This window comes from Bubalus kerabau, chromosome 1 (assembly GCF_029407905.1).
Source record: "Bubalus kerabau isolate K-KA32 ecotype Philippines breed swamp buffalo chromosome 1, PCC_UOA_SB_1v2, whole genome shotgun sequence".
In the NCBI taxonomy this organism is placed as follows: Eukaryota; Metazoa; Chordata; class Mammalia; order Artiodactyla; family Bovidae; genus Bubalus; species Bubalus kerabau.
In genome coordinates, this window is record NC_073624.1 from 166,401,617 (window position 1) to 166,413,064 (window position 11,448).

Below are 11,448 nucleotides of genomic sequence, written 5' to 3' on the forward strand. Positions count from 1 at the left end.
TTTTTTTCCAGGCCTTTCCAAATAGGGAGTGGTGCTGACTGCCTCCAGGCGCTTTAGTTTCCAGGCTGGTGTGAGGCTTACAGAGGTGGGCAGTGCCCACGCACACAGTGGTCCCTGCCTCTCCAACGCTTCCCCCAAGAAAGCAGAGGCCCCGCTCCAGTAACAGCTCACACAGGCACTGGGCTCCCAGCCGATGTCTCTGCATCCCCCGTCTTCATACCTGGGTCCCCAGCCTGCACACTCTGGAGTTGTCCTGTCCCCGGAAGTCAGAACTTAGCCATTAGGCAGAGTTCATTCTGGGAAGACCACCAGAAAGCTCCTGTCAAGCCCTCTGCTTTCGTCTCTTCTTTCAGACAGTTTTCACTTCCCTAAAATGGCACCCCACTCCAGTACTCTTGCCTAGAAAATCCTATGGACAGAGGAGCCTGGTGGGCTGCAGTCCATGGGGTCGCTAAGAGTCGGACACGACTGAGCAAGTGACTTCACTTTCACTTTTCACTTTGATGCATTGGAGAAGGAAATGGCAACCTACTCCAGTGTTCTTGCCTGGAGAATCCCAGGGACGGGGAAGCCTGGTGGGCTGCCGTCTATGGGGTCACACAGAGTCAGACACGACTGAAGCAACTTAGCAGCAGCAAGTAGCCCCTGAGGTGACCCCAGCCTTCTTCCATGGGTCACATCCATCAGGTTGGTGCCATGTTAGGATCCATGGAGCACAGATGGGAATCTGCAGCTGAACTTGTAATTATTGTGACCAGGCCAAGTGACCACTTTGAAACATGATGCTCAACCTCATTGACTCAAATGAGTGAGTGGCAGACAGTCCTGAGGGTGGAGCTTTACCGCCAGATGAGGGGAGAGTCAGGCTTCAGAGAGCCACCTCTGCACTTCTCAGGCTGATTGCAGAGGACAGCAGGCATGTGTGTGCATGCCAGCTCTCATGCCAGGCTGGCCTGGCAGCTGTAATGGAAACCACACCACAGCCAGCAGCAGCAGGCCAGGGGTCCCAGTGTGCCTGGGAGGCATCCCTAGTCCCCCAGGAACATGTCTATGTGAAGCAAGGCCTCTGGCCAGGTCGGGACACATAACTATCCATCAGCCAAGCCACTATCCTCCTAGGCCAGCCTGAGAGCCAGGACTGAGGCCCCGAGTCGCCGGCTGCTGGGCAGCCAGACTGGATATGAACGTGGATCCTTTGGACTTGAAAAGTCAAACCTTTTAAACTATGACCTGACTTCCCCGCCTTCTCCCAGCCCATGTGTTTCTGAGGTTCCCTTAGTGTGATGATCAAATTTGAGCATGCATGAAATTCTCCGGACAGCTTGTGAACACCCAGGTTTGGGGGCCCCACTCCCAGAGTTTCTGATTCAGTAGACCTAGGAGGGGCCCAAGAATGTACGTTTCTGACAAGTTCCCAGATGATACTTGAGCCACTGGTTGGGATACCACACATGGCAGACCGGCAGCCACTTCAGATTGCAAGACGACATGGGGGGCAGAGAGCACGAGGGAGTTGCTGGGTCTCCGTCTGAGTGTGATAAAAAGGACTACTGACTCTCCCCATCTGGATTTCAACCCTGGAAAGGCATGGTTCTGAGAAGCCAGCCACACACCCCTGAATACACAAGTGCACACACACACTCACACACACACACACACACACCCGACACACGCTGCAGTCACTGGATCACTCTGAATCTCTGTTCTTGCATTTGGGGCCCAACAGGAAAAGGGAGTATGGAGTATCTCCCGAGTGACTGGATCAAGGGCCGCTCTCATAACCTGCACTTTCACCCCCGTCCCTAGGCCTTGTACGGACACACGCAGGCTGTCACATGCCTGGCAGCATCAGTCACCTTCAGCCTCCTGGTGAGTGGCTCGCAAGACTGCACGTGCATCCTGTGGGACCTGGACCACCTCACCCATGTAGCCCGCCTGCCTGCCCACAGGGACGGCGTATCTGCTGTTGCCATCAGCGACATCTCGGTAAGCCTCCTCTTTCTCAATGTCTGTATCCTCAACATGTCTATGATTCTTCATGGTAACATGGTGACATGGGACATGGACAGTCCCCTGAGAAAACCCGGGGGCAAAGACACCCCAGAGTGTATAGAGGCCCCACATACGTGGAATATTCTCAACACAGGCAGAGTGGTGCCATCAACAATCTCAATTTTGGTCTTGATTTTATTTTTTGCTTCTTTATTTTTTTCCCTCAAGGAGGTGGGCTGGTGGGAGGTGTCTGTTCTGACATGAGCATCGGGGAGCTGGGGAAGGAAGTTGACTTTGGTGAGGGATCTTCTGGGTTTGATTGACTGATCCAGCCAGTTGACTGCAAATCAGTGTGAGCTTAGCAAGCACCTCTGGTCTCCAAGTCAGGAAACACCTCTGCTTGTCCCCGCATGCTGGCTACCAAAGATAAGCTTGTCAGGAAGCGTGCCGTGTGTGTGTGTCTGTGTGTGTGTGTGTGTGAGAATATATATAGACAGTACATATATATACGCTGTGTATAACGTATATACATGTATGTATATCAGTGAGGAGCTTCTATACTGGAATCCTCGTCATAGGGTGTGGGGTTTTCCGAGGCTCTGCATCTGCTGATAGAAAAGCTGAGGGGCCTGGAGCATGGGTAGACTGAGCAGTTGTATCACAGGAGGAGAAAGAGGTCATGGAGGAGACTTCTGCTGCTAACTGGGGCTGAAAGTGATGCTCCAAGTGGGCTTCAATCCAGGAAGAACATTAGATGGGCAAAAAGAGGATGGATGGATGGGTGGGCAGCTGGAGGGATGAACGTGTGGATAGATGGAGGGTGGGTGGGTAGATGGATGGATGTTGGCTGAAGGGATGAATGGGTGGATGTAACAGGGAAAGCACCAAGTTCTGGTATGGAAGAAAATAAATTCATAAGGAATGATGTCCCCAGCCCTTAGAGAAGACCGATATCAGGACAACAACTTGTTTGACTCACCTTGTCCTGGAGCTGACTGAGTTCCAAAGTGCTGGCTGGGTGCTGAGCAGAGATGTAGCAGACATGGTCCCTGGCCTCAGGCAGACTCCACCAAACAATTCAGGAAGGGACATGATGGCGCTCAGCCCCGGGCACTGCAGAGGGGCGTGGAGCTCCCGACATCCCTTCTGTGGTCAGGGCAAGGTTCAAAGGCAGAGCCCCAGAGGGCTCTTGGCGTCCTTGGTGGGTCCTTGGTGACAGTGACCACAACTCTACTGGACACAAAATAGACCAGGAGTTAAGGCGTGAACACCCAGACGTAAACATTTCAGGAGATGCAGTGAGCAAATTTCTCCTCCGAAATTCCCTCCGAGGAGACCTTGCCCTACGTTATGAATACATGCAGTCATTCAAGCCTCTGTTCCCTGCCCCCCACCAGGGGTCATCCAAAGCTGCTTCACAGGAGCGGGGCTGGCCAGCCAGGTGTAGACCCCATGTCCGGGCTTGGGATGATACCCTGGCTGGGTCTTTTATGCCAGTCAGTAGGCTGCAGGGAGAGTGCTGTGGGAGGAGTCCAAAGGGTGAGCCAGTCAGTTTGTGCTGGGGAAAGCAGTACCCAAATGCCGGATTTCAGTATGAAAAGAACCAGGAACGTGCCATTGTATGGAAGCACAGCAGGCCTGTGAGTCACCGGGAAGAAGTGGATGTCTTAGGAGGCCTGGGAGTGCCTTGGTTAGTCTTCAGAAGACAGCCGGTGGGTGCTTGGGTGTGCAAACTGAGTGACTGGACAGATGGACAGGCAGTGATCCCAACCTGAAGTGAAGCCCTGTCTCTCTGCTGCAGGGCACCATCGTCTCCTGTGCGGGAGCCCACTTGTCCCTGTGGGATGTCAATGGACAGCCATTGGCCAGCATTACCACGGCCTGGGGCCCAGAAGGAGCCATCACCTGCTGCTACGTGGTGGAGGGGCCAGCGTGGGACACAAGCCATGTCATCATCACTGGCAGTCGGGATGGCATGGTCCGGGTAGGTGCACCTGGGTGGAATAAGGCATGCTACAAGAAATGTGTTCATCTCCATTCTGTCCACTTCTTCTAAGGGTCAAATCTGCAGACTGCATTTAAACATTCCAGACCAGGTCCCTGCAGCATGTGAGGGCAAAGGCAAGGGTTTTTTTATATTAATATAATACATACAATTTTATATAACATATACTTCAACAGTTAAAAAATACTCATTGTCACATTATGAAAGCTGAATGGTCAAATGCATCAGAAGATAATTCAGCACTGACAAGGGACATATGGGCCATCCTTTCATCCATTCACCCACTGGTCTATCCATCCGTCCATTAATCCATCCACCCATCTCCAGCTGCTTAGCTCTCTCTCTACTGCTATCCATCCACTATTCCATTCATCCATCCGTTCTTTCATTATTGCATTCATGCTTCCATCTACTCATCTGTCCACTTATTTGTCCCTCCAGCTATCCACCCACCTAACATTCACTGAACTCTGGCTCTGTCCCAAGCACCTCATACATAAGGGATCCAGAGATTAATGATAAGTGAGTCCTTGTCCTCAAGATGTCATATGCTAGAAAACAAAGACAAACAGAAAGTGTCCATATGTGTCTCATGCTATGAGTGGGATAATCAAAGAGCACCATGCATGCTCTGAGGAAGGCCTTGGGGAGAGAAACCATCAGGAAACCAAGAAGACAGTAAAGGAGAAACATTAGGGTGGGAGGGATAGTGTGGGAGGAGCAAAACTCAGGTGAGGTTTCTGAGACTGACAGCAAGGAGGGAGGAATAAATAAGATGAGGAATGATTAAGAGCTTCACTCAAGAAACTGTCATTTGAATTGCACAATTTTTGAAAGGGAGTGTCAGTTTCATGCCTCGAGGTATTCAAGAAAATGCTCTTTGAATTCTACACACATTTGTGAAAGCTCATCGTGGGCCAGCCAGCAGGGCTGAAACGCAGCCCTATCCTCCAGGAGCCTCCATTCCCAAAGTCTGAGAATCATCACAGAGGTGATGCTTCAGGAAGCAGGATGAATAACAAGGTGGGGGGCCAAGTGGAGAGTGGATTTATTTCCAGCGGAGGAGGTGGCATTTCAGCAGAGCCCTGAGGGTGAGAAGTCAGGGCGTACAGAGAAGGCCATGCAGGCTAAGGGGTCAGGGTGCGTGGATGGGAGAGACGACACCGAGGAGAGCCCGCTGGGAAGTCCCCTTGCAGGGCCTCGTCTGTGGGCTGGAGGAGCACAGGGTCTCTGCCGAGGGAAGGGCGTCCTGGACTGGCTAAACATGAGGAGATCATGAGGGTCAGGGCGGGGTGGGCCGCAGTCTGCCCTGTGGGTCAGTCAGAGCAGCCCGGCTGGCTGGGGGCAGCTACACCTCCTTCGTGGGCCCCCAGAGGAGGAGTGCGAGTCTTCAGGCGCTCTGCTCTTGTCCACTCAGCGCACTAACTGAGCTCCTGGGGCGGCCCAGCGCTGGGCTAGACCCCGTGCTGCGCTCACCACAGCCTGCAAGTGGAGGCTGCTCATTGTCCTGCGGGGAAAGAAAGTCCAGGCTCAGCAAGTGAGATGCCATGTGTGCCAGCCTGAGGGCGCTCGCCACAGACCTGGCACCATACGGAGAGGACGGGAAGTCGTGCTGCTGGGTGTAAGGGAGGCCTCTGGGAATGGTGGCAGGCAAAGTGGGCACTAGCTAAGTAAAATGACAACAAGCTGACTACTGAGTCTCATCCCTGCAGGTTAGGGGTCGGGGAAGGTGCCCTATGACCCAGGGGTGGGGAGGGAACCCATCCCGCCTACATCCCGTCTATGGCAGCCAAACTTGCCCGCAGGCAAACTGAAGCCTAAGCAGGCTTTTATGCTGAGAATATGTCAACATCAGAAGTGAATGGGGCCATCCCCCTTTCGTCAGGGACCCCCAGGTGTGGAGGAAAGGACGGCCCCAAGCCTGCAGACAGGTTCATTGCCCCAGCCCACGGCATGTTCTCTGTTCTGGGCAGATCTGGAAGACTGAAGATGTGAAGATGTCCGTTCCCGGGCAGGCAGCGCCAGAGGAGCCATGGGCTCCATCATCTCCAAGCCCCAGAGGTAACTGCTATGCCCCCGGTTCCCGGGGGCACCCTTGCCTCGCTCAGCCCTCCCTGCCCTCTTTTCTCTGCCGAGGGCTGCAGCTCCAGCCAGGCCTGCAGAGACCAGGGAAGACAGTGAGTTTCTTGGGGTGTTGACAGATCTCAGGTCAGGAGCACAGTTTTCTGTGAGCTGGTGGTGGAGCATGAATCCATGTTGAGAAGCCCCACTGAGGCCCAGCGTCACCCTTCAGGGACCAGCTGGCTCTGGGACGCTCCCCGGGCCTGTGAACAGTGCTGGCGGTGGTTGTCAGGGCTGCTGAGCTCCAGCAGGGGCCACACACAGCCGAGGTTGGTTTGATGCTATCCATCTTCCTGGGTGACTCTTAAATGCCAAACTCCCCAGCCCAGGACCTTGGTCCATCCAACTGGCCACTGGCCTGGACTGCCAGGCTGCAGACAGGAGCAGGGATGGCTTTGCTGCGTCCCGGGGAGAGGAAGTGGCTCCATCGGCCCCAGTCTGCCTCTTGTCCCTGACTCAGCAGCCCCTACTCTCCACGGCAAGTTCCTCAAAGTAGGCCTGAGGGTGGTTTGCATCAGCATGGCCCAGGAGGCTCATGGAACATTTAGATGTGGGTCCTAACCTCAAGGAAAAGATTGGAGAAGGATAGAGTTCCCCTATCTAACAAGTCCCCGGGTGACTGCCAGTATCAGCAGAGTAAAAGATCCGCCACTCTGCAGTAGCATTTGGGCCTGGAGTAAGATAATCTGACCTCACTTCTGTCACCATGGCCTCTGGCATCAGCGCCACCAGGGCCACCGTCACAGAGCTGGGAGGGACAGAGCTAACTGGGAACAGTTTCCACCATTCACCCCTCCCGTGTGTTCTCTTATTTCTCATGGCAACCCCATGAAGAAGATACTACGATGATGCCTGGGTGAGAAGGGGACTGAGGCATGGAGCAGTTCAACAACTGGCCTAAAGTGGCCCGAAGCCATTACCACCATAGCTCTCATTTCTGCCCCAGAGTAGACACGCCCACTCCCAGAGCAAGCTCCTTGGCCAGGGCCAGACCATCCCCCTAGGATGAGCGCAGGCAAACCTCACTCCTGGGAGTCCTGCATGGCCTCACTCTTGTCATCATGGGTTCTTCTGGTTCTTTCTGCATCCCGGGACCCGTGATCATCCACTAGAGAGAACTTTCCAGATTGTGGAGGCTTGTCTTCTACAAGGAATAGCCATTTTTAGTTCATTTCTAAAATGTGCTCCATACCTCCTTGATTCATTTAGTCACGGATTCATGGATTCTTCACCCACACAAGCAGACACGGGCATTGGCTGAGCCCCTGCTAGGTCCTAGAATCTGCATGGGAATCCCTTCCTTCAACATAATGCTATCAGACGATGCCCTTGTCAGCAACATAGACTGACCCAGAATGGTGACCTCACAAGACTCTACAGCCACTGGGGATTCAGTTCACTGGTCCTAAGGTCTCTAGGGTCCTTTGGGACCACAATGAATCAGCCCATCACAGTATGAAAAGAGTCCTGTGCATTCTTAGGAGCTCACAGTTCTTCTTTGGAGGACAGAGGCCAAACTCTCTCCCCGGCCCCCACCCATTTGGAGGAGAGCTAGAACAGAGTTCTTATTCTCCCCCTGCTCATGACGTGTTCTGTGGCATACCAGCGTGAGAGCACGCCACCTTAGTCTCGGGCTCAGCTGACCACTTCTGAAGCTACTAAAGGCATTAGCTCAGCCCATGGTTGGTAAGTGGGTGTCTGAACCAGAGTATTAGCGTGGGTAGGTAATGGATGAAGGGACAGATGAACAAAGGGCATCTCAGAGCCTTTCCATTCGTTCTGGAAGTGGCAATGGATTTGCGGTTTCCACTCAGGATCAACAAGGTTGTGCTCATTAGGAAGGGGGTCTAGTGAGATGAGAAGCAAGATGAAAATCAGGAAACAAAGTTCTAAACCCAGCTCTGTCTCCTGCAACTTCTCCGGTCCTCAGTTTCCCTCCCTGTCAATAGAGGTACTTCCTGTACATCCTAACTTGTAAGAAGCAGATGACAGAAAAATAATACCATAGACAAAGGTCTCCTCAACAAAATGCAGGCCATGATTATCATTTTCTCGGATTACTAGGAGACTTCTCCCCTAACACACCAGCCGATGGCACGAGGGGACTTACCGGATGGTGTCGGGCGGACGGGAGCCTCGGGCCCATGTCCGCCCTCTGCTGTCTGTCCTGACCAGCCTGAGGCCACCACTGCCAAGCAGAATGAACTGCTCTGCTTGTGGTCACAGTTCACAGGACGCTTCGGATGAAATGACCCAAGGGCACAGACATATTCATGAAAATCAGGCCAGGCCACTGCTTAGAGTCAGCAAATCCACGTGCAGACTTGTGGACCTGCGCCACTGCGGGGCTCGCTGTGCTCAGAATACTGCTTAGAACCGTTTTGCTGGAAGGGGACTAGTCTTCGGCCTGACACACAGATACTTGCGCGTGTCTCTTGGTGTGTCTATTACTGCATTCCTTGAATACCTTGAGAGGCAAGAAAGGAGTTCTCTGAGGGTACTGAGGATATGGGGGTTGCTGCATTTGTGCTCAGATGTCATCAAATTTCTGCCTGGAATTCATTTGTCATTTGCAGCCAAGACCATCCCAGTTGAGTTCAATTTATTTTAGGAATCACTCAGTAGATTTGGTCTCAGTCCAGTACACAAAAAGTCCATGGGAAAAGCTTGGTTTGGGAACTTATGCACAAACACAACACACACGTGCATTTCCTGGAGCACAGAGCTGTGCGCCAGCCGGGTCAGCCGGGACAGCTGCGGCGCTACTGCCCTGACCGCACCCAAGTGCCCTCACGGTGGCGGACCCAACTGAGGTCTCTCCACCTCACCCTCCACGAAGGAACTACCGTCTGTCCCCAAATAAGGTCATTAAAATGAGTGAAATAGCAATCACTGAGTTCTATTTTTTGAAAACAAACATTCTCAGCATTTAATTATTGGTCATGGCGTGAGCGGATTTAGGTAAGCTGATAATGCCGACTTTATGTAATTTATTTTTACTAGGCAATTACAGGCTGCGTTACATCCTGGCAGCAAGGTATTGTGGAGTATCTTATTAAGCATAAAGCCAGTAAACACTGATGAACAATTTTGCTGAACTAGGCATGCAATTTAGAAAGCAATAATACACAAATCCAATTTGGTACACAATGGATACCGCAGCACGTCAGCACATGTAACTATCACAGCCTGCAAATTAAATTGGGACGGCCCTTTTTGCAACAGCACAGGCCAAGATTAAATATATTTTCCCCTCAATTTAACAAGTTGCTGACCGCAAATATAAATACACGTGTGTGTGTTTGCGGCCCCGCGTGTGGATGTATACACGCGTGTGTGAAACCACGCGGGTTTTCTAACTGTCCTCTTGCACGCTCCTCATAGTTCACCGGTGGGAGAAGAATCTTGCCCTTTGCAGAGAGCTGGACGTCAGCGTGGCTTTGACAGGGAAGCCCAGCAAGGCCAGCTCTGCCGTGACAGCCCTGGCCGTGTCCAGGTAACCAGCTGGCTGCGCCCAGCCTCCAGCACAGGGCGCCGTGCCGCCCCTAGGACGCCCTGGCTGTTCCCCTCCGGACTCTGGGCCCTGGGAGGCGGCCTCACTCCAGGGACCCAGGAACCCAGGGGGCCCCAGCATGTACAGTAGCAAGATGGCCATGCAGGGCCCAGGAAATGGTTCTTAACACACATATTCTTGCTGTCTCTTTGTCCCTCTCACTGTCTTGAATATCTCTGAATTCATAAAGAAATCCAGAAGGTAAAACTATATTGACTTGTAATCTTATCCTAAAGAGGGACTTTTTTCCTGAGGTCCTTTGATGATTGTAACGTTTGGTATGATGGTTATCCTACATTACAGAAATGCCTTTCAAGGGCTCGAAGCCAACGTGGAATGGACGGATGTCAGATACCACCCTTGGCAGCATTTTTTATTCTTTACAATTACTTGATGGTAGAACTTAGAATCATTAGTCTGTTCTACACACTAGGCGAGTTAGTCTCAGGGGACCAGATCTTCAGGAGCCCTGTCCTTCTCCCCTCCTGCCCTGGAGTGGGGCACCTGAGTTCTGCTGTGGTGGGAAGGCCAGACTGAGGTGGGGTGGCTTAGGGTGGGGCGTATGGGAAGGGACAGAAGGCCCTGAGCCCTCATTCTTTGCTGAAGAACTTGCTCTTCCTTCTGCCTACCAGCCTGGCTGCATAGCTTAAAGGATAGGAGATACACCCAAAGATGCTGGAGGGAAAATGTCAGGGTCTTGCCCTGCTCCCCAGAGCCCCAGCACCTGGGAGCATCCCCTCAGTGCTTCCAAAGCCATAACCCTCCTAGGTCAGAGCCCTCCCTGGGTCGCAAGAGTCTCCCCTGCTTCAGGTGGAGGCCAGGTGCAGGCTCTCCTGGGGTCCTGGCCTGAACCCCTTCCCCCATGTTGTAATGTCCTGCATGCAGTCTGGGATAAGCAGGGTGCACAGGTCTGCTTTAATATTCCTCTTTATTTTTTCTTTTCCCAAGAAACCAGACCAAACTCCTGGTCGGCGATGAGAAGGGAAGAATATTCTGCTGGTCCGCAGAGGGGTAGGAGACAGGAGCCAGTGGAGGCTCTGGCATGGCAGCCATGTGCCCCAACAGGCAGCAGGACCAAGTGGAGGGCTCAGACGCAGTGCCTGGGACGCAAAAGAAGCCCCCAAGGCCTCCCTTCCAACAGGTCCCCAAAGAGGAGGCCACAGGCCGCTGGAGCTCCATACCCTGAACTTTGGCCTCGGATTACACAGGATACGCATCAATAAAATAGATACACGTGTGCATCGGGGCCCATAAGCAGCATGCTGGAAACTGGCTCAGGGGTGCCAACCAGCACTCACAGTTACACACGACTCACCTTTCAAAGGGCTTATTGCACTGAGAAAACATTGGGTGGCTTACTGGAAACTAACGGGGAATATGGGATTGTTATTTTATTAAAACAACTATTTTCCAGATACAAGAGGGCTCTTGAATTTAAAACTGCCAGCCTTTCCCACCGAGGTGTTTGTGGCTCCACACTTAGAAAGGCAGAAAGGCCTCAGGGACGCACAGCCCACTTCTGGAGTGCTTTTCAGGCCTCCATTTCCCTCAGTGGGATCTGCTCCTCTTGGGGTCTTACTCTGTGTGCAGGGGACCTTGGGGAGCAAGAGAGCACATTCAGGAGGCCCGGCTTCCATGACTGGGCTCAGAACATAGACACAATAGCTGCCCAGCGCGGGTGTGAGCAAGCCAGCTGGGAGGACGCACCCTGCCCGGGCTGCTGCCCCTACTCTGCACTCCACAGCAGCCAGTGGGTCCCGGCTGCGCTCGGGCTTAG

General features: G+C 52.9%; 1 protein-coding gene across 1 annotated transcript in view; it reads left to right on the forward strand.

Annotated features, from left to right (window-relative positions):
- The window catches only part of WDFY4 (WDFY family member 4), a 248,721-nt gene extending 237,777 nt beyond the window's left edge, over positions 1–10,944 (forward strand). The window contains exons 58-62 of the mRNA XM_055538375.1: positions 1,807–1,986; positions 3,794–3,976; positions 5,971–6,058; positions 9,503–9,614; positions 10,620–10,944. Of these exons, the coding sequence (XP_055394350.1) occupies positions 1,807–1,986; positions 3,794–3,976; positions 5,971–6,058; positions 9,503–9,614; positions 10,620–10,686 (630 nt within the window). The 3' untranslated portion in view covers positions 10,687–10,944. The remainder of the gene's footprint in view (positions 1–1,806; positions 1,987–3,793; positions 3,977–5,970; positions 6,059–9,502; positions 9,615–10,619) is intronic.
- Positions 10,945–11,448: the final 504 nt, after the last annotated feature.